The sequence below is a fragment of the Ictidomys tridecemlineatus genome, chromosome 7 (genome assembly GCF_052094955.1).
Source record: "Ictidomys tridecemlineatus isolate mIctTri1 chromosome 7, mIctTri1.hap1, whole genome shotgun sequence".
Taxonomy (NCBI): Eukaryota; Metazoa; Chordata; class Mammalia; order Rodentia; family Sciuridae; genus Ictidomys; species Ictidomys tridecemlineatus.
The window spans coordinates 2,649,117-2,675,537 of record NC_135483.1 but is presented as its reverse complement, the minus strand read 5'-3'; the positions used below and the strand labels follow the sequence as shown (position 1 = coordinate 2,675,537).

The window sequence follows — 26,421 nt, the reverse complement described above, 5'->3', positions numbered from 1 at the left end:
GGATGTAGAAGGGAAAATTCCTTGAGAAGAGATTTTGGGGTGCCCTGCTCACATAGGGGGCCTAGGAAGTTGTCTCACCAGGCTCAGCGCCCAGGCATTCAGAGACCACTGCCACTCGACCCCACAGGTCCCAGCTGCTACTTCAGCTGGAAGTGACCTTGGCATCATCCATGTGGCGCTGGTTCTTCAGGAAAGCGGGATGGTGCAGGTAGAGGGTCAAGAAAGCGTCCACTGAGATTTCAGAGGAGGGCCTGGGTCCGAGGGGGTGACGCAGAAAGCTGCGAGGGTGAAGCTGAGGCTTGAAGACCCCAGAAATGAAGAGATGCCAGTAACGTGGGATGTCTCCCCAGTGAGCCTGCTGGCCGCAGAGAGAGCTGGGCTGAAAGAGAGGCCAAGGAGGGCGGCTACCCAGGCCCTCTGGAACCTCATCTCCTCACCATGAGCCCCAGAGGCTGCAAGAGGAGCGACCGAAAATGTCCGCCTCGCTGGGCTAAGGTCCTGCTTGGGCCCCTCCCCTGCCCCTATGCCCCCGTTCCTCCCTTTGAAATGGGAATGCTCACTCTGAGCCGTTAGGTATCGATGTGAGTAACTTGCCTTGGTTTTTTACAGGAGCTCACAGCCAAGAGTTTGCTTTGAGTCTCAGAAGATTCTGACTTTGGAATTGGACTTTGAGGCGGTGCTAGAACTAGTACGGCTATATAGGGACTGTACAGGGACTCTTGGAGATGGACTAAATGCATTTTGCTTTGTGAGGTGGACGTGAGCTGTTGGGGGCTGGGGTGGAATGTAATGGTTTAGATATGAGGCACCCCCCAAAAGTCTAATGTGAACGCAGGAATCCACGGGGGTGGATAATTGGATGTGAGAGCGCTGACCTCATCAGTCCACCCTAGTTTAATGACCTCATTGGATGGTAATGTGGGCTGGTGGGTTGTGGGAGGAGGTGGGCTGTGGAGGAGGTGGTGGGGGGGTGCCCTTGAAGGTCTCACCTTTCCTTTGCCTTTTTTTGTTTCCTGGTTGCCACCAACAAAGCAGCTGCTCTGCATCGCACCCTTCCATCCTGACGTCCCCCTGTCTCACCCTGGGCCCTGAGCATGGACTTCACCTCTGAAACCAGAGCCCAAGTAGACACCTCCTTCTCCTTCGTGGGTACTTTGGTCACAGTGACAAAAAGCCGAGTAACAAAGGTGACCTTACAGCAGCTAGGACGCTGGACTGGCCAGACCTGGGCTGTGGGCAAGCCTTCACTATGAACAGAAATGAGGGGCAGCTTAAGAGCACGTGCAGGAGACAGGAGTCTGGGGGGCAGACTATGAGCAAGTCACAGACAGAACCAAGTCGAAGCCTTAGAATTAAAGAACACCAGGTCTGAAGCCAAGCGCTCAGTGGGAGAATTTAACCTCAGATCACCGTGGGTGAAGGAGAACCTGTGAGACACAAGGCTATACCACCCTCCACCCAGAAGAAGGCAGAATCTGACTGGCTCCTCTGAAGGTGCCCGGGTCTCGTCTTTCCGCGGTGCCCTTGCTCTGCCTTCTGGAACTAGGAACTTGACTGCGTCTCTGCCTCCCCAAATCTCCTAGAAAAACAAGAAGGGAAAAGTAATACCACACAGAGACTCTGACCCCAGGGTAGTACAGAGAATGCCCAAACCTCAAAGTCACGGTGCGGTGCGTAAAAGAGAAGCTCGCAGGCCCAGTGCGCAAACGCAGCTCTTCCCCAAACACACCCCAGGGCAAGCAACAAGATTGAGGCTGAGCTAGACTACCCAGCCCAACTGCCCTTCAAATGCACAACTTCCATCCTAGAAGGACATGAAGAGCTTGGGAACCAGGTGCCTTTTCTTGGGAAATCTGTCAGAAAACGTCAGGCATAGGGATGATGGTGAGTGTGGTTACACACACTGGAGGTGAATGCTGAGGTGGGCGGCGCAAACTGGGCGCAAATCTACATCCTTTGACAAAGTGCAACTGAAAAACAGGGAAGTATGGGGAGGAATAAAGAGAAAAATGGAATAACGTCACTGATTGGTGTGTAGAAACTGGATGGGGTTAAAGCAGATCAAATAAGAGGAATAAGCCAGGAATTAAGAGGTCAACAATGAAATAGGGGGCTTGGGGCATTAAAATAGGTCAGGAGGATGGGGCTGTAGCTCCTTGGTGGCGTGCATGAGGCCTTGGCTTCAGTGCCTAGCACATACATAGAAAAAGAAAAAAAACCCTAGCAGGTCAGAGCACAAAAATAACAACTGGAATGAAATCACAACACTTCCTAAACTAAAGAAAGAATATAGAAAAATAAACATATCAAATATAGCAAAATACAATGACAAAATATTATGAAAGACTGATCATCCACACATCAATGAATATCACCTGTTAAAAAAGATTTCAAATTTGGGTCACAATACCAAAGCACTATATAATATGCTACCTAAAACAGGAATTCTGCAAAGGAACACCAGGCCAGAGGAGAAGAAATGAAGTCAGGGTAGTGATCCTGACAGCAGACAGAGTAGAATCTAAGTCCCCCAAGCACTCAACAGGACAGAGCGGAGCACGTTTAATGTTAAGGGTCACGGTTTTTAAAAATTTTTTTATTTGTTTTAATTAGTTAAGGGTCATGATTCATAAGTAAGATTAATAACAGAATATGCATGCACTGAACAACACAGCAACATGTGTGAGGTCAGTAACTACAGGAGGTGGAAGGACACAGAGACACATGAATGTTCCTTTAGTCAGACTTCAACACAGGTCAGCCCAGGGATCAGGGGACAGAAAGGAAGCAGGATATAGGGGACGAAGACACCATGATTGGCAAGGTAAGCCTTGCGGATGCATATCCAACTCAACCCCAGGCGACAGAAAATGCACTTTCTTCCTGAGGACCCACAGAACACTCACAAGGCAGTTTTCAGGACCAGCCGACCCGATGAAGGAGAAGCATGACAGACCACCCCGCTCACGATGCAATCAGGCGAGAAGTTACTGACACACCACCCAAAGGTGCTTGCACATGGGCACCAGCAATCTTCCCAGAAAGCACTGCTGGGTGCTGGGAGCTTGTGACCTCTCCTCTGCAGGCTCCCACCTGTGCAGCGGAGAGGGCGGCCAGGTGAGCCGCTGAGGGAAGGGCCTGGGTCTGTGCAGGGAGGGAGGGGATTCTGGGTGGTGGAACGGCATCAGGGAGCAGGGTGAGCCAGGAGGGGCTGTGAGAGGTGGGCACAGCGGCAGCTATAGCTTCTGAAGGGTGGCAGCTTGTTGGGTACCCAAGGGAGAAGCCATAAAGGTGGGAGGTGTTGGGGAAGAAAGTCTTGAAATTGGTGACGACCAAGTCTGGGCCAGGACCATGGGAGTGGTAACTGGGGGGGGGGATGGAAGGCAAGATTGCCAGGAGAGGGAGACCCAGGCAGAAGTCACAGCAGGAGTCTGGCAAGAAGGTGTCCCTGTCCGGGAGCTACACTGTGAAGCATGGCCCAGGGCAGTGTGGGGTGGATGGGTGGCAGTGGTATGAACTGAGGATGCGGGAGGCAGAGCTGGGACTCTGGCGGGAGGGGCCCTGCAACAAGGACCTCCGATCCAGGGTCCAAAGGCTGAGGGAGAAAAGCCAGCCTCACCTGAGAGGCTGTGGTGGCTGCTGGGGGTCCTGGGAGGAACAGGGAGAGAAGGTCTATAGACGACGTGGAGACAGAGGGGCCTTTGCTAATGGATGGCGAGGTTTGGGGGTTTTTCCGGGAACCCTCAGGGTCCTGGGACCCCCTCGCCAGGTGAAGGGTGGGGGCTGGGCAGGACGTGCTGAGCAGTGCTTCCCCAGTGTCCCTCCCAGGAGGGCAAGTGCTCCCTCCCTGTGCCCAGCACCGGGGGCTCCCTGTGCACCCAGGAGGGCACCCAGGAGGGCACCCAGGAGGGCACAGGCCATGCCCCTGCCTGGGGAGGATGGTGGTGGGTAGTGAGGGAGGGTGGGCCGGGCACCTGTCCAAGGGCATGGAGAAGTCCAGGAAGGCAGCCACCAGCTCGGGGGTGTGGTTCCTGGCCAGCAGGGTGATGGCGGACAGGGCATTGTCTTTGGCTTGGGGGATGCGGACAGAGCAGAGGCGCAGGTGGATGCCCCGGGCCATGTTAGCAACCTGTGTGAGGAGGGAGAGGTCAGAGGGGAGGCCCTGTCCTGGGGACTCTGACAGGGGAGGCACAGCTCCCTGGAGCCCAGGTCTGCCGGGAGACAGGCCCCCTGCCTTGGGGGGCTTGAGAGCTCAGCACTCCCCTCAAGGTCTGGCAAGCAACCCCTCATCCTGCCCCAGACACACTGCTCCGGTGCAGGCTGCTCTGGTGCCTGGAGCGTCCTGACCCTTCTGCTTCGAGGTCCGTTACACAGCTGTGGAGGCCCAGCTCCCACATCAGGACCTGGCATCAGCTGTCCCCTGGCTGGGGGACCCCTCCTTTCCCTCTGGGCCCACTCTGCACCTTTTGCATCTACTGGCCATCCTCTCCCCGTCAGTTGGAGAGCTCCCGGAGGGGCGGGTCTGTCCCTTTGCCCCATTCCCACCGCAGGGTCACAGCAGGCTCCACCACTGGTGGTGTCTGCTCCTTGGCCTGCAGCCACCACCAGGCCCCTCACGCTTGCTTGGACCCTCCCTCAGGCATTCCCTCTTTTGGCTCTGGACAGGGTGGCTCTGGCTTCCCCTACTGGGCCCAAGCTCGGGGCTCCTGTCTTGGCCTGGCGGGTGCCCCTGGATAGTGCCCAGCCCTGGGTGGTGCCCCAACCCCTCACGGTCTCCAGCTTGGCCCCGTGCTGGTGGATGACAGCCAGCAGCAGCTCAGCGGCCGCCTGCACGCGGAAGGGACTGGAGGAGCCCAGGCCACTGATGGCCGTCCAGATGAGGTCCGTCACCTCTGCCATCAAAAGGTGCCTCATGATCTCCTGTGGGAATGGAGAGGCCATCACTGGGTCCTGTGTCTGGGCACCCACTCCCCCACCTCTGCGTCCACCCTGTCCTTTGCCCAGGCTCCCTGGGTCTCTGAACACCCCTCCTCCTCGTGCCCCCCACCAGGCATTTGCGGTTAAGTGCTGTCCCATCTCCCTGCACAAACTACAACCAGAGCACAGCAAAGTCAGCAGGTCTCCTCTCCTCTGCCTGCCCTTGCCTCCTAGGGCATCCCATCTGCTGGCCTCAGCCCAGAGGGGAGGTCCCCAAGGTCAGGCTCCAGTCTCAAGAGACACTGAACTTCAGAGTGTGGAGGGTCTTTGAGATCACCTGGACCAAGTCCCAGGCCTAGAGAGGTGTAGGGCCCACCCTCAGCCACAGGACAGGGTGGCGATGGTGGGGTCAGCCTCCCTAAGACCCCAGCTCTGCTGGCCACGAGTATTCTCCCAGAGACCCTCGAGGTCTGGGGAGGGGCTTACCTCTGCAAGCTGACCATGACAGCTGCCCAGAGGGATGAAGGGCACTAGGGGATGCAAGGTGGTGAGTATGACCCCTGCACCATAGCCTCCTGAGGGTGGAGTTGGGCCAGGGCACTGCACAGGCAGAACCTTCTAGAATGATTTAGAACATTGCTGCTCAACGTAGTAGCCACCAGTCACCCGTGGACTATTTGAATCTATCTAATAAAATTAAAGTTCAGTTCCTTAGCACCAGACACATTTCAAGTGCTCACTAGCTTTACAGGCCAGTGACAGCCTTGGACAGCACAGATGTTGAACATGCCCAATCTCCCAAAAGCTCAGGTTGGAATGGTGATTTGACTCTGAGAATCCTAGAATATTCACCTCAGGCTTGACAAAGACTTTAGGTATCCTGCTTTTACTCAGGGAGGTACAGTGAGGGTAGAGGTAGTAGTGGTAGTGATGAGGATGGTGTGGGGTCATAGTAATGGTGGTGGTGGTGATAGTGATGGTGGTGATGATGATGGTGATGGTGATGAATGTGATGGTGGCAGTGATGGTGATGGTGGTAATGGTGGTGATGGTAATGGTGGTGATGGTAATGGTGGTGATGGTAACGATGGTGATGATGGTGATGGTGATGATGGTGATGGTGGTGATGATTATGTTGGTGATAGTGGTGGTGATGGTGATGGTGATGATGTTGTTGTTGTTGGTGATGGTGATGATGGTGATGATGGTGATGGTGATGGTGATGATGTTGTTGTTGGTGGTGATGGTGATGATGGTGATGATGGTGATGGTGATGGTGATGATGGTGATGGTGATGATGTTGGTGGTGATGGTGATGATGGTGATGATGGTGATAATGGTGATGGCGGTGATGGTGATGATGGTGATGTTATTGTTGTTGGTGATGGTGATGATGGTGATGATGGTGATGATGGTGATAATGGTGATGTGATGGTGATGGTGATGATGGTGATGGTGGTGATGATTATATTGGTGATAGTGGTGGTGATGGTGATGGTGATGATGTTGTTGTTGGTGGTGATGGTGATGATGGTGATGATGATAATGGTGATGGTGGTGATGGTGATGATGGTGATGTTATTATTGTTGGTGGTAATGGTGATGATGGTGATGATGGTGATAATGGTGATGTGATGGTGATGGTGATGATGGTGATGGTGGTGATGATTATGTTGGTGATAGTGGTGGTGATGGTGATGGTGATGATGTTGTTGGTGGTGGTGATGATGGTGATAATGGTGATGGTGATGGTGATGATGGTGATGGTGGTGATGATTATGTTGGTGATAGTGGTGGTGATGGTGATGGTGATGATGGTGATGATGTTGTTGGTGGTGATGGTGATGATGGTGATAATGGTGACGATGGTGATAATGGTGATGGTGATGGTGATGATAGCTATGATAGTGATGGTGATGACAGTGGTGGTAGTGATGGCAGTGATGGAGCTGATGATAGATGGTGATGATGGTGATGATGGTGATAATGGTGATGGTGATGATGGTGATGAATGTGATGGTGGCAGTGATGGTGATGATGGTGATGGTAATGATGGTGATGATGGTGATGGTGGTGATGATTATGTTGGTGATAGTGGTGGTGATGGTGATGGTGATGATGTTGTTGTTGGTGGTGATGGTGATGATGATGATGATGGTGATGATGATAATGGTGATGGTGGTGATGGTGATGATGGTGATGGTGATGTTATTGTTGTTGGTGGTGATGGTGATGATGGTGATAATGGTGATGGTGATGGTGATGATGGTGATGGTGGTGATGATTATGTTGGTGATAATGGTGGTGATGGTGATGATGGTGATGATGTTGTTGTTGGTGGTGATGGTGATGATGGTGATAATGGTGATGGTGATGGTGATGATAGCTATGATAGTGATGGTGATGACAGTGGTGGTAGTGATGGCGGTGATGGAGGTGATGATAGATGGTGGTGATGGTGGTGATGGTGATGGTGATGGAGGACAACCAGTGGGACTCTACCCTCCTTGCCCTGCCTTTGTCCCAGCTCAGGTTCTCTGGTATAAAACTGTAGCCAAGCCAGGTTTTTCCCACTCAGGGCATGGACAATTAACATATTAGCCCCAGGTCTTTAGATTTTTGTACTAAAATGATGGGCTTCAGCGCTCAGCTCACTACAGCTGCTAGAGCACCAGTTCTAACTAAGCCCTGCTGTGGTGCCGAGAGCCCTGTGCACCCCTTCTTCATCTGGTTCTAGCTGGACAGACTCCCTGGTGGTGTTTTCTAGAGGCCAGCCCTACCGCAGGCCTCAGTGAGATGCCACCTTTGACCTAAAGGGCTCAGGTCTAACAGGGCTGATGAGAGAGGCAGTTCCAGAGGTCTTTGTTAGCAGGGTTCAACCCCAACATGGACAAGCCACCAGCTCAGCCTTCCTGGACGGACCTGTGAGGCTCCGTGAACCTGGCCCTGCCCAGGCAATGCCGGCACCCTGCTCACACTGGACTGTGTGAGGACAGGACTGTTCAAGTAGTGAAGTGAGGGAACATTGGAACAGACCAGGGAAGACGTCTGGAGTCTGAGAAGGGACGGCAATGCCCTGAAGCCTTCTATGGTAGGTGCCGTGCTGCGGGCTCCACTCCAGCAGCACAGGAGACAGGGTGGTCCCCTCCCCGCTCCCATTGTATGCTGTGGCCTGCTCTGCCATGCCCCTGCGCTGCGCAACCTTCCCAGACTCTAGGGTTCTGACCTTGAGGGCTTGGGAGCTTTCCAGGTGGAAGATGCTGTCCGTGAGGGATGCCAGCTCCTGGGGGTCCGGGGAAGTGGCTTTCTGTTCACTGCTCCAGAGGGGGGCTCCCTCTGCACCAGGCTGGGAGACCTCCTTGGAGGTCAGCGATTCCACCTGAAAAGTTTCTCCTGCTGGCCGGACGGAGACAGAGCAAGGTGAGGCAGCGCAAAGGTGGCTCAGGCCTAGGTGGTGACGGGGGCCGTTAGGATGGGGTCATTATCTGCAAATGGGTCAGGCCTGTGGCCTGGGCTTGGAAGTTGGGGCAAGGCCATTCTAGGGTTATGGCTGAGATCAGGGTTGGGTTTGGGGGTAGATTTAGGAGAGGTTAAGTTCAGGGCACTGGTGTGAGTCCACCCCGGCCCGTGGTTGGGGTGGGGCCAGGTGTGCCAATGGTGGCCCGCATAGGCTCACCTTTTTGGCGCATCAGGAGCTGGTAGAGATGGCCCATCCCTTCCAGGCTGGAGTGCTGGATGGCCCTATCCGGGTCCTGGCACAGAATCCCCAGCATGCCCACTAGCTGCCCGATGCGTTTGAGGCCCTCCTTTGGCTGTGTTGAGAGTGCAGGGGACCACTGAAGGCAGAACCTACCCACGGAGTCCCCAGGCGGCCACACATGCACCCAGCCCAGCCGGAGGGTCGGAAGGATCCCTTCAGACTGTGTGGCCGGGCCAGGCGAGGGAGTGGGCAAAATAAAGGGGCTGCCAGAGTCTTAGCAATCAAGAGAGATGATGTTAATGTCAATACGATAGTAAAAAAGTCAAAATGAACACAAACAAAAAAGTGTGACAACCTTAAGTAAAGACAGGGTCTAACCCTGCCTGACCCCAATCCTGGCCCTGGTTCCAATAAAACTTCACTGATGGAAACAGGTGGCTGGCTTGTGGGCCACGGTCACATCCATCACGGGGCCCTCTAATCATGTTAAAGCAGGGTGGATCTTGATGGTGGAGGTCCTGGCACTCCTGTAGGGCCTGAGGCCATCACCCCTCACCTGCCTTACTCTGGTCCCAGTCCTGGGTGTGGACGTGGGTTTGAGCAAACTGAAGCCACTTCAAATCCCTCTAGGACTGCAATGACCTTTCCGTGGTGGCCGACCCTGCCCTCTGCAGTCCTGCGCCTCCCTGCCCTGGGGCGGTCCCCAGCCTCCTGTAGTTAATGGTGACTGGCTGACACAGGCAGAAGCTCCACCAGCGGCAGTGAGCCAGGTTCCCGAGCCCAGGACCTCAGGGGCCGTGGCGCAGGGGAGGCCCACTGGATGCAGGCAGTGGGAAGGGGTGCTCCACGCTGCACCCCTGGGCCCCCACCAGGTGCAGGCTTGGGTTCAGAGCCTGTTCACAACCTGAAGCTCACCTGACTCCCACCAACCTCTCAAGGAGGAGCCATTTCCACTCATTTTACAGGTGAGATGCAGAGGCCAGGGGAACACTGCCCCAGGCCACAGAGTGCATGGCTAGAGCGGCCTCCTGGGTCAGGGGCAGTGTCCTCCTGGTTCAGAGCCCAGCAGAGAGACCTTGACCAGGGTCCTTTTCCCCCAGCCTGTTTCTTCAAGTTCTGAAGAGGGTGAGGACACTCTGTAAAGGGGACATTACCTGGGTGCCATGGAGCCCTGTGGGGGTTGCAGGGGGCTGAAGTATAGGCTCCGGCCTGGAGGTATGGACACGAGCCCTCCAGATCGCCAGAGCTCCCCTGCAGGCTGCAGGGTCCCTGGGCTCCGGGGCTAGAAGCCCCGCTGCAGAGGGCATTCGGGGCCCGGTACTCACATCTAGGCAGCGTTTGTGGTTCAGGAATTTGAGGAGAGTCACACAACTGTGCACGGCCCGCTGCCGCTCATGCGCCTTCTCCGATGCCAGCCAGACGTACAGGTGCTGCAAGATGGGCGGGGTCGGGGGCCATCTGCAGCCCTGGCGAAGTAAGGCCCCGCCCACCACTGGCTCAGGCCCCGCCCCAGCCCCGCCCTCGGCTAGGCTCCTGGGCTTCGCTGGCTGGTTCTGTCTTTCCCAGGCCACCAGCAGCACGCCGCCCAGTCCTTCTGTTCCCAGGAGTCCTGCCACGGGCGAGGCCATTTTCTCCCATGGGAAGCCCTCTGGGGCTCCGGTTTCTTAACCTGCCATGTGCCCTAAGCCCTTTCTAGACCCGGAGTCACAGGGCGCTAGCTGCGGCTGGGCTGGGCTGGGCTAGCCTCCTCAGCCTGTCTGTGGGGCGCAGTGCGCTCCCTGAGTTGGGGTTCTGGGGAGGGTGAGGACACTGTGTTTGGAGACTGGGCCACCCGGCGATGGCCTGGGGAGCCTTTATGACTTCCAGCGCTGGCACCCATGGCCCCTCTGGGACACCCGGGGGCTGTCTGGCTACTTGCCAGGCAGGTGGCACTTGCTCCTGCCCACCTCCCACTCCTGACTTCTACCTGTGTCCCAGGCCCCCAGGCCCTGCTTCACCTCAGCCCAGCTCCTTGCCCAAGCCAGAGGGGTCCACCCTGCCGCCCTGACCCCCGCCCTACCCACTGCACCCACCTTGCTGCCCGCTGGTCATGAGAACTCCACACCCACACCCCTCCTTTGACCCTGTGCCCTCTGCTTTGGGGCCCTTTCCTGGCCAGGGACCTCCTTAGTCCTCATTCAGGGCGAGTTGATGAGGGCCCACTGGCCCTGACCTCTGACTGTCTGGCCAACCCCTAAGCCTGGGTGGTCACTGCCCCGTGTTGGTCTCCCCCCTGACCAGGCAGGACTCCTGGAGGGCAAGCAAAGATGAGAGCCATAGGCTGAGGCCTGGGGTCACTGCTGCAGGGGAAGGGCCCTGGGGGTGCACTTCCTCACCAGACCTCACCCCAGGCTACACCTGCTGCCCCTCCCTCCCCTCCACTGTGGGAAGACCCCCATCCAGGCCCTGCTTCCTCTGAGCCGCCCTCCGGGGGCCTCCAAGCCCAGGTCTGACGACATTCCCCCCCCTCCCCCGCTGCCCAGCCAGCCTCACCGACAGTAGAAAGTGCAGCTCTTCGGCCGTGGGGCTCTGGGTGATGAAGCTCTGCAGCATGCAGTCCAGCGCCTCTGTGGTCTGGCTGTACAGGGTCTGCCCGTGTGGGGGAGGGGTGGAGGTCCCAGGTCTGCCTGCCCCTGGGGGTCCTATTGCCTGCACAGCCCCAGGCCTGGTGGCGGCCATGAGCAGTGCCCGGAGTCCCTCTGCAGGGAGAGCTTCTACTATTTAACAGAACCTAGGAAGGGGCAGTGAGTGGGCCAGGTGCTGAGCACGGTCCCGGAGCCCCTCCTTCAGCCTGGCTGGGCAGTGGTGGGCTGGGCGAGGCCTGAGGGGGCTTGGCCAGGCTAAGCGGCTACGTGGTGAGACTGAGCCTGTCGCTGGGGAAGGTGGCTCCAGGGGTCGCAGGCCTTAGTGGCTGAGTCGGGATTCTTGGGCTCCTGCAAGGCTGGGAAACTCATCCTTTAGAGAGAGGCAACTCTCCCCCCTTGGGCTGCTGGGGAGCTGGGAGAGTAAGGAAGCCTAACTCCGCCTTGGAGCCAGCCGCAGGGCCCTGCAGTGTGCTCAGTGCTGGGGTAGCCAGCCTCCCCCAGGCTTGTGCTGAGGATCAGCGGGGAAGCTGCTCATATCCCTGCTCACAGGCTGCTGCACAGCCACACGCACCCAGGATCTCATTTCAGTCACTCGGGTTGAAGGCCACCCGTTCTGCCATTATCACCCCACTTCACAGGTGGGAAAGCGGTGCAGTTAGGAGACTGCAGGGTCCCCGGCCCTGCCTGGTGGTGGTCAGGACCCTCCCGCCCAGCCCCCTTGCTGGGCATGCCCTTGTGGGAGCCTCACCTGGATGTTGGGTGGCTCCAGAAAGAGGCAGGTGTGCTTCTCCAGGGCGTCCAGAAGCGGCAGAGCGAACACACTGCGGAGGCAGGTGGAGAGGAGCCGTGATTTCCTGTTCGTGTCCATGGGTGGCCTCATCTTGCTGTTGGAAGACAGAGGGCAAGAGCCTGACACTGCAGACCTTTTAGCTTTCTGCCTCTTGCAGTCTCGTGCGTACCCTGCTGCTCTGGTGTCCTTGCTGGCCCTCTAACAACTCAGGTGTGTGCCACCCGCAGGGCCTTTGCACTGGCTGTCCTGGCAGCCAAGGGTGTGCAGGGCTCACTCTCACCCTGCAGGGGCTTTGCTCAGGCCCCTCCCGGGGCATCTTAACTCAGCCTTAGCCCGCAAGGATGGTGACCCTCCCCATCTCACTTCCCTGCTGCAGGCCCCAGCACTTCATCAGAGACACCTGTGGTCTGAGTACTGACAGTCCCTCCCCAATTATATGCTCTTGGAGAACAGGGACTCTCCCTGCTCACTCCCCTCTGCGTCCCCAGAGCCCAGGATGTGCCTGAAGAGTGCAGGAGGGTCTCATGCTTCTAGGAGGCCTGGCACAGGGGCGTGGGGAGTCGGGTGCCTCACGGGGAGGGGCTTAACCAGTCTCACAGTGGACATCCGCCAGCTCCTCCTGCCCTCTCCCTGGGCTGCCAGGGTCGCCTGCCGCCTGCCTGTACTCTGCAGCCCCAGAGTAGGCAGCTCTGGATTCCCTGGGTCCCACTCCTAGGCATCCCACCCAGCTAGGACAGGGACACCAGGTGTACCCTCACCGGTCTGTGGGTGGGGCCCTCAGTGGGGCTCTGTCTTGTGGCCTGGACCCCAAGCCCCTGGAGTCTGCCTTGACCCTCTCCTGGGGTTGACGGAGGTGTAGGCTGTGAGCATCTGGAGGGTCAGTTCCCCAGGGAGAGGCTGTGTCCAGATGCTGCAGCCTGCGTGGGCTGCCCCTCCATGCATGGCTTAGGCCCAGGCCTGCCAACATCAAGCCAGGCGGGGGCTGCTGGGGGGAGGGCTGTGGCTGGGAGCCTACCAGAGGCTGCTGATGATGTGGAGGGCCTGCGGCCTGCTCTCCGTGCACAGCACGTCCTGGGGCTCCTTCTCCATCAAGACCTGCAAGTCCCCAGGCAAGGGCCTGCGCTCAGGCTCCGCCCGCCCGCCTTTGATACCAGGTCCCTGCTCAGCCTCCATGCCTTGGTGCCTGTGTCCCGTGACCCTGGCCCTCACCCACCCGGAGGGTCCTCTGTGCCTGGGGTCTGGCAGGTCAGATCTGGGTCCCTTAGGCCAGGCTCCAGAGGCGCTCCAGAGGGGCGTGGAAGTGCTCTGGAGACCCACCCCGCTCCTCCAGCAGCGGCCACCAAGAAGGCCTGGTCTAGGGCGCAGCCTCCACAGGGGCCTGGTACGCACCATCAGACACTCGAGCAGCTCGGAGATCTGCGAGAACTCGTAGCTGTGGGCACCCTCATTCCGGCTGATGGCCCCCATCAGCATCAGGTTGGCAGTGAGGAAGCTCTGCTTCAGGGTCTCGTCCTGCATGGGGCCAGGCCCAGGACCAGGGGGACCAGTCAGGAAGAGGGCCCTGGAGTGCATGGGAGCCAGCAAGGGGTGAGGCTGATGTCTTGGGGGCAGTGGGGTCCCAGCAGAGAGCACCAGCTGGGAGCCACCTGGGGATGTCTCTAGGAGGGGGCAAACGAGGCGACAACACTTAAACTAGGCCGCAGCCTGTGGGAGGTTCTGGGGCACGGCGGGCACCCAGTGGGTGCTGGGCAGTGCCGCCTGGTTGCAGGCTGCTGGTGCAGAGGAAGAGAGTCTGCCTCTCCGTAGCCCTGCCCACCAATGTAACCCGGAGAGTGGGGTGGGGTCTTCCCCAGAGCACGGAGGACAGTGGAGAAGGAGCTGGGGGCAGCCGGGGGCAGGGCCTGGCGGGAGTGGGAGGTGGCTGCCCGCCCTGCAGATGCCAGGATCCCTGGGCTGTGACTGTGCTGGGGGTGCAGCAGGGCCCGGGAAGTTCCAGCCAGCAGCCCTGCCCCTACCCAGGAGCTGTAGCGGAAGTAGAATATCATCCTGGACAAGATGTTGTCCACCCACGGGAGAATGTGGGCCTTGGCGCTGGCCGCCACCTGGCCATAGGCGAGGAGGATGGTGCTGCTGGCCCACTTCCAGCGCAGGTCCTCCGAGGTCGGGCCCTGGCACGTGGGGGCAGGGATGGTGCTGAGAGGAAGGACCCTGCCCCATGGGCTGCTGGGGGCAGGTGTCCCAGGGTGGTGGGCTTGTGCATATCTTAGGAAACCAGGGAGCATGGAATTGCCCCTCGAGGGGCTGAGCGACCCTGTGGGCCACCAGGGCTGTGTGCAGGCTTGTTCAGTGCTGTGGGAAATGGCCAGTGTCCAGGCCCCCACCTTCCCCCTCTGTGGTGGCTCCTTCCCCAGGAGCCCAGGGCCTGGCCCCTCTTTCTGCTGGACAGGGCAGTGCCCACACCTGTACCCCCTGGGGCTGTGGGGGCCTGGGAGGGTGTGCCTAACCAGAGAGCTGGGCAGGCACAGGGCTGCTCCCTCTGGGTGAGACCCCCCCGCCTGGGTGTCACCTGAGGACCCCTGTGGAGGTGTTGCCCTTAGTGACGAGGCACCTCTGAGGGCTGGAGACACAGGCTCCAGGCCCTGCTGTGCCACTTGCCAGCTGTGGGACCCCAGGGCGTCCTGGCCCTCACTGGGCATCTGGACATCTGAGCAGACCCGAAGGGTAGGCAGAGAACCCCTTCCCTCCTTGTGGCCAGGGCTGCCCTGGTCACATGGTGTGCTGCGTCCACCTTCATGGCTGTCCCTGGCCTGTCTCCCCTAAGATGGTCACATGCCTGAGGGCCGACCTCAAGCTGGCAGCGCTGTCCCGGCACGGGTGGGCATGGCACTGCTCCAGCTGCGCTGGGGGTGCCTCAGCTCACCTCAGCCCAGGCCAGGTCGGGGCCAGTATTTAGGAGGAAGCTGAGGCACAGGGGGCCATGCTGCAGGTGGGACTGGAGTCAGGCTGTGTGACCCAGAGCCTGTGCTCCTGGCCCTGCCGTGCCCTGGGAGTCCCTGCTTGGAGGCTCTGGTCTTCACGGAGGGTGGAGGCCCAGGACCAGCCCTGTGCCGAGGCCCGAGCAGGTACCTTCAGGGAGAAGCTGTGCAGGCTCCACTTGATGGGCCCACTCCGCCCGAACTGGTCCAGGATGGCCCAGACGTCATTCAGGTGGCGGTTGGCGGCTAGCCCCACTGTGAGCGCAATGCCCTGTGTGGGGGACCCAATGTTGTAGGCTGGACCTGGCCCCACACCCAGCCCACTCACTGGAACGGGATGGGGGGACTCAGCCGAGATCCTAGGGCATCTAGTTCCCAGCCGCACGCTCTTCAGGACACGTGACTCGGCCTGACCCTGGGGACATCTCTTATGGGGTCTGGCAGGTGGACGAAGGGAGGCAGGAGGCAGAGGGGGCCCTGGAGACTGGTCATCTCTCCCACCAGCTCTAAGTAGGCCTGACCAGGGGTGGGAATGAAAAGACAGATGTGTGGGGTGGAGCAAGAGGACCCCAGCTGTGGGCAAGGTCAGCGGTGACCAGGACTGGGCCTGTGACCAGGGTTTAGCCTGTCAGCAGGGTCCAGGGCTCAGAGTCAAACCAAGGTCAGGGTTTCAGCAGGGAGGTGGCTCAGCCAGGACGGGCGCTAACACCAGTGTGTGGCCAGTTGTGGGGACAGGTGGACTGGGTCCTCACCTCCCTCTGCTTGGGCCACTGGTGGGAGGTCTCCAGGAGGGACTGCAGGTGTGCCCTGACCGTGGTGCTCTCCTCCTCTGCCTGGAGGACCATCCCGTAGAAGGTGAACAGGAAGGTCTGAGGAGAGGGAGCATCCTGTCCGCGGCTGGACCCTCCTGGCCGACTGCCTCCTCCTCCGCAGCCTCCCTGACCTGCCCCTGGGCCCTCAGAGCCCTCACCCACAGCCTGGGGTGGCTGCCCCGCTGGCCTGCAGCAGGATGGGCTTCTAGTCCTGCTGCCCAGACCCACCCGTGTCCTTTGGGTCCACCCTGTGTGTCCCGTGGACAGTGCGTGTGGTGGGTGGGGTGGGGGCTACCGGGAGCAGGGCCCACCTTCTCTGGTAACTCTTCCTGCTGGGTGCGGCTGGGCTTGGTGAGGGCCGATAGCAGCTCCCTGGACCACATGTCTGTGTTCAGGAACGGGACGGACTTGGCAGCCACCTGTGAGCAGACGGGGTGGACAGGCTAGATTGTCCTTCCCTCCACTCCCAGAGCTGGGGCCTCTACCAGCCCGCCTAGCCCCAGGCTGTCCTGAGCTCCGAGCCATTGCCCTGGGGCCTCCCCCCTCTGGGCCTCCAGACCACTCTTTTGTTTGATAGCACTCAGGGGTGACGGACATTCCTCAGGACGCCCCTGGATGTGTTCAAGGTGAGGCAGGAAAACCAGAAGCCCAGGGGCTGCAGGGTGTGGTCCCGACCCCCGCTCTGGCCAGTCTCACCATGACAGATGCTCATGTGGGCTGAGGACGCCCCTCTGCAGGGGCAGGACACACTGTGTCCCAGGGCCTGGCAGAGCCTGGCACGTGGAACATGCTCTCACGTGCACTCTGGTCAGCAAGAGATCAAGTGGGTGAGTGGACGCAGGATGCAGGACTCAGGGAGGGCTGACCCAGGTCACATGGCTTCATAAGGTAGAGGCAGAAGATCTGTCCATTTCTGACATTCCCACGTTCTGGGACTCAGCAAGTCCAGGGTCCCCCCCCCAGATTCTCCTGGTCAGGGAGGCACCCCTCCCTTGCATAATTCCAAACCCCAGATCTTAGAAGACTGAGGAGTGTGACGGTCAACACTGAAGGACGCGTGTTAAGGAACACCGGTACAACTGAAGCAGAAGGACTGTTTCTTTTGCTGTCATCTGTTGCCGAGGGCAGATGTCAGTAGTAAGAAATGGCACTTTATCAACCCACGAGCAAAAGGCAAGCCATCCGCTTGAGAATGAGGAGAAGATGCACGACGAAGGTTCCACAAACCCAGCTTTGCTCAGATTTAGGGAATGGCTGTTAAGATGGCATCGTGGTGGCCAAGGTTGACGGAAAGTGAAACCCGAGCAAGTCACATGCTGCATGATGTCAGTGAGGGACCACACAGGACCCTGTCCCCTGGGTTGTCATGGGCTGGAAGGTGCCTGTTGCTGAGTGACGCTGTGGCCATCCTCACATCTTTGCTCACGTGTTTGTGGCGATGACAGTGGCACTGGCCCTGATGCTGGGAGGGGTGGTCAGCAGCGGCGTGCCTGGTTTACGTGTCTGCTACATTCTCCTCTTTACTGTAGGGAGCGCCCTTGCCCTTCCGTGAGGCTGCTGACTGCAGAGCTGGTTGAGGCCTCTTGGGTCTTGGGCTGACCAGAGTCTCTGCATTCCATTGAGAGGCCACAGGAGTGACAGCACGCAGCTCTCAGAACTAACCTCAAGGTTGGCAAGACTGACCTCGTGGAAGTGTCTTTAGTGGGAAGGTGGTCAGATCTGCAGACTTTTTTAAGGTCTTGGAAATATTAATAAAAACGACAATGTCAACATCAATCAAAGCTTAAAATATCATACATTTCCCCCAGTTAAGTCTAGTTTTAGGAATTTATCCTGAAGAAATGATTTACCATGGAGAAACGTCTTGTTGGGCAGAAGACAAGCTTAGAGTGCCCCCTGCAGGGGAGATCTCCTCAGCCCTCCCTGGGCTGACCTTGGGTCCCTGAAATGGAAACTGCTCCCCACTTCCGGTAGAGTCTCTGCTCCACTCTGGCTTACTTGCTGATGCAGGGGTGCAGCAGACCCTGGGTGGCTGTTGTGGTTGAGGTGTCCCCAAAAGCTCCCGTGTGAGACAATTCCAGAAAGTCCAGACGGGAAATGATTAGGTGAAGGCAGCTGTGACATAATCACGGGTTAATCCGACGACTTGGATTAGCGGGGTGGCAGCTGGAGGCAGCAGGTCCCTGTATTACAGGTCCCTTTGTATTTCACCCCTGGTGAGCAGAGCCCTCTCTCTCTCTCTCTCTCTCTCTCTCTCTCTCTCTTTCTGCTTCCTGGTTGCCGTGTTCTGAGCTTCTTCCCTCCACCAGGCCTTTCCACCCTGATGTGCTGCCTCACCTCGGGTCTCAAGCAATGGACCGAACCTCTGAAACCATGAGCCAAAATCAACCTTCCCTCGTCCATGTTGCTCCGTCAGGTCTTTTGTTCAATTGACACATGAAACAGTGGCTCTCCACCTGTATGACAGGTGACTGCGGGATTCTTATGAGACTCTGCCCTCTGGGAAGTCCTCAGCCCAGAAGTGCCAGGGGCTCCTGTCAACCCTTTCTGTATGTCTATTGCCGTAAGTACCAGCCCCCCAGGTCCTGAAACTCAGAAAACGAGCCCACCCCAGAGCTCTGCAGTGACCTCATTGGGCAGCAAAAATTGACCCAAACGGATGCAGCAGGATTCATGGGAGTTACTGTGAGTATTTGGTATCTATGTGAAGAGTTATCACTGTATCTGGTTCTGCACCTGCTCCAGACCCGTCTTCTGGGTGTCTGTGGAATATACAGGATGGACATCATTTTGTTTTATTTTTTAAAAAATCTGAAACGTTCTGAATTTTGAAATATATCTGTTTCCAAGCATTTTGATTTTTAAAATTTTTAAGTATTTGAAAATCAAGCCATTTCTAACTTACAGTGAAAGGCACAGCTCAAGGATCTGAGCAGAGACCCACGTCATCCACACACCGTCAAGATGCCGGGTGGGTGCTTCCACCCAGAGAGCTCACTCACGCCCTTCCTAGGAATCCCTGTCACCCGTCACTCCCAGGGTTTCTGACCGACCCCACTGCAGAGGGGCCTCCTCTTGATTCTGGTTCAATTCTCAGCATTTCCCCGGGGCTGTTGCTCCGCCTCCCAGGTAGCTGGGTTAGAGGCTGCCCAGGAGGAGGCTGGTGGGCACTTCCTAGGAGGAGGGAGCCTGTGTGCACAAGCCTCTGCGTCTCTTGGGTACAATCCCTACAAGGGAATTGCTGAGTGAGGGCTGTCAGGTTCCCAAAGAGACAGCAGTCCTGCCTCCCTGTCCTTGCCAACGTTGGGTGCCCTCAAGGGGCATATGATGGCAACTCTCCAGCTCCCTGGGGACCGCACTGTGGTCATCTTTCCTTTGCTCAGGGCCATTCCATGGCGTTCTGCGGGAAGCACCCGTCTGCATCTTGCTCACTGAGAGAGCAGAGCGGCTCAGTGTTCCCGCTGAGCTCTGGGAGCGCTCTCACTCTGCGAACAGTCGGAGGGACCTAGGTCTGTGCGTACTTCCTCCACGTCTGCGGCTCCTCTTTCCCTGTTTTGGATAAGCAGACGTTTCCATGGTAATGGAATACAACTTGTCAATTCTTTGTATTATTGTCTTCTGAGTCCCAAGAAATAGTTACCCAGTCCAAGTTGGCAAGTTCATCCTGTGTTTTCTTCTAGGTGCTTTTTAAGTTTTGGCTCTACATTTAGATCTTGGTTCCAATTTATTTTTAAAGAATCTTTATTTTTTATTGTAGTTGGACACATACCTTTATTTTATCTATTTTTATGTGGTGCTGAGGATCAACCCAGGGCCTTGTCCCAGCCTCCCAATTAATTTTTGAAAGTGGTTTAAGGTAGACAATAAAGTTCATTTTCCCCTCAGAAACAGATAATTGTTCATGAGCCTTGTTCAAAAGACTTTCCTTTCCTGTTGAATTGCTTTGGCAGCTTTAAAAATCATTAGAGTATGTGCGTGTGGTTTTATGTGGGATTTTCTAATTATTTATTTGTTTCACCAGAGCCAGTGCCTCATCTCTCTGTTTCCTGTGCCTTAGAGCAAATGATCTTTTACTGTGGTTTTAGACTTTTACAAAAATCTCAAAATCAAGTTGTGGAATTCTTGCAATTTTGTTTTATAAAAGGATTATTTTAACTACTCTAGGTCCTTTGAAATTTCCATGTAAAAATTTAACCTATAGATTATGTTTATTGCCTCCCCTGATATCTTCTGCTATCTATTGCTCATTCAATAGCATATTACTTATTCTCCAGGTGTTGGAATAGCTTCTATTTTTGTATTTTATCATTGATTTCTAATTTCATTCCATTATGATCTGATAACACAGGGTAGTATCTCTGTTTTTTTATAGTTGCTGAGAGTCGCTTTGTGGCATAATATATGGTCTATTTTAGAGAAGGATCCATGTGCTGCTGAGAAGAAAGTGTATTCACTTAATGATGGATGAAATACTCTATGTCTGTTAAGTCTAAATCACTGGTTGAATTACTGAGTTCCAAAGTTTGTTTAGTTTTTGTTTGGAAGTCTATCCAGTGGTGAGTCACTCATTATTATTGTGTGGTCTATTTGCTCCTTGAAATTGAGAAGGGTTTGTTTGATATACATAGATGCTACGTTGTTTGGGGCATAAATATTTATGATTGTTATGTCTTTTTTAAAATTTTTAATATTTATTTTTTAGTTCTTGGCGGACACAACATCTTTGTTGGTATGTGGTGCTGAGGATCGAACCCGGGCCGCACGCATACCAGACAAGCGCGCTACTGCTTGAGCCACATCCCCAGCCCCAATTGTTATGTCTTGTGGATGATTCCCTTAAGCAGTATGAAATGACCTTCGTTATCCCTTCTGATTAACTTTGGTTTCAAGTCCACTTTATCTGATATGAGGATGGAAACCCCTGCTTGCTTCCACGGTCCGTGTGAGTGGTATGTTTTGACCCACCCTTTCACCTTCGGTCTGTGGATGTCTTTTCCTGTGAGATGAGTTTCTTGAAGGCAGCACATTGTTGGGTATTTTTAAAAAACCCAATCTGCCAGTCTATGTCTTTTAATTGATGAGTTTACGCATTAACATTCTGGGTTATTATTGAGACGTGGTTTATATTCCCGATCATTTTGGTTTATTTTTGGTTTTTAACTTGATTTGATTTCTCCTTTGATTGGCCTTTCCTTTAGAGTAGATCCTCCCTTTGTTGATTTTCATTGTTGTTCTTCTTTTCCTCCTCCTGGAACATTTTCCTGAGAATGCTCTGTAGTGCAGGCTTTCTCACTGTAAATTCTTTTAACTTTTCTTTATCATGGAAGGTTTTATTTAGTCATCAAATCTGAAGCTTAGTTTTGCTGGACATAAGATCCTTGGTTGACATCCATTTTCTGTCAGAGCTTGGTCTATGTTGTTCCGGGATCTCTTGACTTTGAGGGTCTGGGTTGAGAAATCTGAGATTCGAATTGGTCTCCCTCTCTATGTGATCTGAAACTTTTCTCTTGAGGACTTAAGATTCTACCCTTATTCTGTATGCTAGGCATTTTCATTATAATGTGCCTTGGGGTGGATCTGTTGTGATTTTGTACATTTGGTGTCCTGTGAGCCTCTTGTATTTGATTTTCCAATTCATTCTTCATGTTTGGGAAATTTTCTGACACTATTTCATTTAAGAGATTGTGCATTCCTTTGGTTTGTATCTCTGTGCCTTCCTCTATCCTAATAATTCTTAGATTTGGTCTTTAGATGTTGTCCCATAACTCTTGGAAGTTCTGTTCATGGTTTCTCACCATCTTCAGTTGTGGGCAACTTTATTTTCAAGATTATATATTCTGTCTTCATTGCCCGAAGTTCTGTCTTCCAGGTGATTTAGTCTGTTGTTGATGCTTTCTTCTATTGAATTTTTAAATTTAGTTTATTTTTTCTTTCATTTCAAGAATATCTGTTTTTTTTTCAGAGACTCTCTCTTGAAGTAGTCTTATCTACCTGTATTTACTCTCTTATCTCCTTGTTGGAGTGGTCAGTTGCTGCCTGAGTTTGCTCTCTTAATTCATTCTTTCCTTGCAGATCAGGTTAATCCTGTACATTCTGAACTTCTCTGACGTGTCATCTGCTGTCAGTGGACTCCATTATTGTACACTTGGTTTGTTTCGTGCTCTTCCTTCCCTTGTCTTTCAGGTTGTCTGTGTGTCCTCCTCTCTAACAGTGGGGGTCCAAGGTACTACAGTTTCTACCCTATAATCTTGTAGTGTCCCTGCAGGGACCTGGATGATGGTCTTTAAAAATATATTTAATTCTGCACCAAAGCCTCTGGGACTTTTATTGGCTTTTAAAAAATTAATTTTGGACTGTCATATCAATTTAGGGAGACATGATATCTTAGTATTACTTAATTTTCTTATTCATGAACACCATACATCTCCATTAAAAATTTACTTTTTGTAACACTGTCAAGATATTGCACATATTTCATCAGATATATCTTTCAGCCTTTCATATCTTTCATGCTGATATGCCATTTAAAAAAATCCATTTTCCAATTATTTGTTGCAGATAAATACAAATTCAGTTTATTTCTATATGTTAATCTTATATCCTGATATGTTGCTAAATTCAATTATAAGTAATTTTCAGTTATTTTAGATTCTGTAAGATTTTCTGTGCATGCAACCATGTTATCTGGAAAGCAAGACAGTTTTACTTTTTCAATTGCAATCTGTATGTCTTCTCTTCTTTTTCTTACCTTATTGCATTGGTTAACAACTGTAGTACAATTCTGATGATGTGGAAAAACTGGGTATCTTTGCCCTATTCCTCCTGATTAGCAGGGAAAGTTAGTCTTTGTCAGTGTGTTTGCTGTAGATTCAGAAGCCTTGTCAATTGGGAAGTTTCTTTTTACTCATGGTTTGTTGAGAGGTTTTTAACATGAATAAGTATTAAATTTTGTCAAATGCTTTTTCTTCATAATTTTTATTAAATATGATCATAATTTTTCTAGTTTATTCTATTGGTGTGTTGGATTACATTTATTGCTTTTCATACAATAGGTCGACCTTGTGTCTCTCAGATAAATGCTGCTTAATCATGGTGTGTTATCCTTTTATTCAGCATGTTAATATTTTGTTAAAAGCCTTTGAATCAATCTTCATGGAAAATGAACTGTAGTTTTTACTTCTTTATTTTTTTTTAATGCACAATACCTTTATTTTATTTATTTATTTTTATGAGGTGCTGAGGATTGAACTCAGCGCCTTGCGCATGGGAGGCAAGTGCTCCACCACTGAGCCACAACTGAGGCACTGTAGTTTTATTTCTTATGTCATTCATTTCAGGATCATGGATTTGCTGGCTTCATGAAATGACTTGGAAAGACTTCTTTCTCCCTCTATTTTCTTGAAATAATTTGTGTAGAATTGGTATTATTTTTTTCTTAACTACTGATAAAATTCACCAGTGAGGTGTCTGGGCGGGGAGTTTTCTTTGTGGGAATGAGACAAAGAAAAGATCTGAAAAAAATCACCTGCTCTTGGCTTTTGAGTGAACCCTCTGGACTCACCTGCTCTTAGTCACTTGCTTTTAGTTAACTATACCTGACCTCTCTGATGTGAGGGTCGCGGTGTTGACAGTTGTTAAGTTGATCCAGTTCCTTTCCCCATGCCTCATCCCATAAATAGCCCCGAATTCTATAATCAGGCAGGTGAATTTCAGACTTGCTCTCCCATCTCCATGCTCTTGCCTGGTGAATAGACTCTCTTTTGTAAGACTCTTCAGTGTTTGACACATTCTTGGAAGGTAAAATGGATGTGGCTTGGTAACCAGAAGGTTTTAAATTATACTACCAGTTTAGTACATATAGGACTACATAGATTTTCCATTTCTTCTAGTGTCAGCTTGGTAATTTGTGTTTTTCAGGGAATTCATTGCATTTTTAGTCTGATTTATTGGAATCATATTTCATTATCACCCTTTAATATCTAAAGGATTTGTAATGTTCCTTATTTTTTTCCTGAAACTGACATTGTATGATTTTTCACTTGATCAGTTTATTAATTTATTAATCTTTTGATGACACTTTTTGGTTTTATTCATTGTTTGTTGTTTGTCTTTGTTTTAGTTCTTTAACATACAGTTTAGTATTTATTATTTTCTTCCTTCTACTTTTTTTGGGTTTAATTTGCTCTTTTTTGGTAGTTTGTTAAAATGAGGATTTAAATAATTTTAAACATTTCTCCTGTTCTAATACAGGCATTAAAATACAAATTTCCCAGCATTGCTTTTTGTCATCTCTCACAAATGTTTCTATGTTGTGTTTTTATTATCATTCAATTAAAATAAAAATATTTTCTAGTTCTCTTGTGATTTCTTCTTTGACCCATGGATTATTTAGAACTGTGTCATTTAATTTCCAAGCATTGGAGTTTTTCCAGATACCTTTTAGTATTGACCTCTAATTTATGTTTTGGTCAGAGAAAGTACTGTTTGACTTCAGCCCTTTTAAATTTATTGAAAATTGATAGATGCCAGTGTGTGGTGAGCTACGGAATGTTCTATTTGCATTTGAAAGGAATGTCAATTAGATCAATTTGGTTAATGGCGTTGTCCAGGTCTTGGGTTTCCTTAGTGATTTCTGTGCTCTGTTCCATTAATCACTCTTGTCCAGCGCTGTGACAGCGTGACCAGCACTGAGCCCCGCTCGCCCTGTGGGTGCCATGCAAAGGCTCCGTGGTGGTCAGCGCCCAGGGTCTTCACGGCGGCCCTCTGAGCCAGGACTTTTATCCTCACTGACGGATGGTGAACTCGGGAACAGCGGGGCTGACGAGGCCACAGCTGTGATTGGTTGAACGTGAACCCAGGTCTGCCGTGGCCCTTCTCTCAGGTTTGTGAGCTCCAACTCGGGGGGTGTCCGATGGGGCTGCCCTGAGATGGCGCACCCCAGTCTGCTTCCCCCTTTCACCTCTGGCCCCTGTGTCCTCTCTGGTCCCTGGCCATGGTGGATCCAGGTCCTGGGCAGAGTGGAGGCCTGTGTGTCGACACCTGCGCTGCCTCAGGACCAGAGACCCAGGCTCCAGTCCCCACTGTGGCTAAGTCCCCTCCCGTCTGCTCATCTGTACGTGGGGAACACCCCTGCTCCCTCCTGCCCCTCTCCTCCCTCCTTCCCTGCCCCTCTCCTCCCTCCCCCTCCCTCCCCCTCCCTCCCCCTCCCTCCCCACTGTACCCTCCACCTGGCCTGGCTGCCCACAGAGGCCCAGGGCCAGCCGGTCTCCCTGCCTACCTGGGCCAGCAGGGTCTCCCAGCGCGCCCTGTCTTCCCGGTTCAGAAGCTCCTCTGTGGGAGACGGAGGTGGGCTGCAGCCAGGTCTGAGCTCACAGCCAGGGCTGGCCTGGGGCCCCAGCTCCCCCAGCCCTCAGACACTGAGTCGGGGGGACGCTGTCCTGCCTCTGCCTGGCCTGGCTCCGGGGCAAGGGGAGGCAACCAGGAGGACCTCGAGCCAGACTGGAGCTGGTCAGGGTCCAGGGAGCTGGGTTGGCATTATGGCCCTGGCCCCTTGTGTGTGGCCTCACACAGGCCCTGTCCTTCTCTGGACCTCAGGCTGTCTCATGGTGACCAGAGGGACTCCTCTGAGTAGGGCCATTTGGGGTGTGCTGAAGTTCCTTCAAGTTTGGGGAAATTAGGCTCAGGGAGTCTTGTGAGGTGAGAAAGCCTAATGGGAGATTTGGAAATCCCACCTCAGTAGGGGCTGCTTTGGAGGCCCCTCAGGTGCAGAGGGACCCTTCCCAGCCTTTGCCAGTTCCTGGGTGGAGGAACAAGGCCAGGCTAAGCTGAGTCCTGCCTGTTTCCGGGCCCGGTCCTAGGAGACCTCTTGTCTCCTCCTTGCTGCCCCTGGGCCCTTGCACAACCAGGTCTCCTCCAAGTCCTCTGCAGTTCCCGCTAGTCCCTGCTGGGGGTTGGGGCACAGCAGCCTGGTGCCACCCACGTGAGCCTCGCTGTCTCAGGGTCCGTGTGCCTCCCCTCAGATCTGCCTCCCTGCCCCCCCCTGCAGGCAGCACATACCATGGGAGGACAGGGTGCCCATCACGTAGAGGACGCTGCGATGTGGGAAGACACCTGTCAGGAACTCCGTCTCCAGGTGCTGGGCCACCTCCGGCCACGAGTGCCTGCAGAGGGCCACCAGCACGTCGCTGGCCGCGTTCTGGTACATGTCTTCAAGCTCCTGGGGGGGAGGGGCAGTCAGCGCAGGCCGAGAGCCCGGTGCCTCCAGCCTGTGGTTTGATCGACACAGCATGGGGGGATGGAAAACGGAGGCTGATAGAGAGGTAAAGCATCCTCAGCGAGAAGAGCGAAGCAGGGGGCGTCCAATACTTAGAGCTTAAGCCACACTACAGAGCTATAGTGACCAAACGGCTGTGCTGGCACCAAAGCAGACCTGTAGACCAGAGGTACAGAGCAGAGGACACAGAGACAGACGCACAGGAATACGGCTACCTCACCCTAGACAGAGGCACCGCAGAGACACACTGGAGAAAGAAAAGACAGCCTTCAACACACGGTGCTGGGAACTGGAAATCCATATGTAGCAGAGTGAAATTAGACCCCTGTC

The 26,421-nt window shown here is 53.9% G+C and overlaps 1 protein-coding gene across 1 annotated transcript in view; it reads right to left on the bottom strand.

The window, feature by feature from the left end:
• Positions 1 to 26,421, bottom strand: part of LOC101965287 (maestro heat-like repeat family member 5) — a 66,800-nt gene that overhangs the window by 15,261 nt on the left and 25,118 nt on the right. The window contains exons 5-19 of the mRNA XM_078016617.1: positions 25,875 to 26,034; positions 25,096 to 25,148; positions 16,130 to 16,237; positions 15,759 to 15,875; positions 15,158 to 15,277; positions 14,047 to 14,199; positions 13,421 to 13,543; positions 13,047 to 13,126; positions 11,990 to 12,125; positions 11,150 to 11,245; positions 9,943 to 10,047; positions 8,594 to 8,729; positions 8,144 to 8,313; positions 4,771 to 4,920; positions 3,975 to 4,129 (exon numbers count right to left, since the gene is read on the bottom strand). Of these exons, the coding sequence (XP_077872743.1) occupies positions 3,975 to 4,129; positions 4,771 to 4,920; positions 8,144 to 8,313; positions 8,594 to 8,729; positions 9,943 to 10,047; positions 11,150 to 11,245; positions 11,990 to 12,125; positions 13,047 to 13,126; positions 13,421 to 13,543; positions 14,047 to 14,199; positions 15,158 to 15,277; positions 15,759 to 15,875; positions 16,130 to 16,237; positions 25,096 to 25,148; positions 25,875 to 26,034 (1,862 nt within the window). The remainder of the gene's footprint in view (positions 1 to 3,974; positions 4,130 to 4,770; positions 4,921 to 8,143; positions 8,314 to 8,593; positions 8,730 to 9,942; positions 10,048 to 11,149; positions 11,246 to 11,989; positions 12,126 to 13,046; positions 13,127 to 13,420; positions 13,544 to 14,046; positions 14,200 to 15,157; positions 15,278 to 15,758; positions 15,876 to 16,129; positions 16,238 to 25,095; positions 25,149 to 25,874; positions 26,035 to 26,421) is intronic.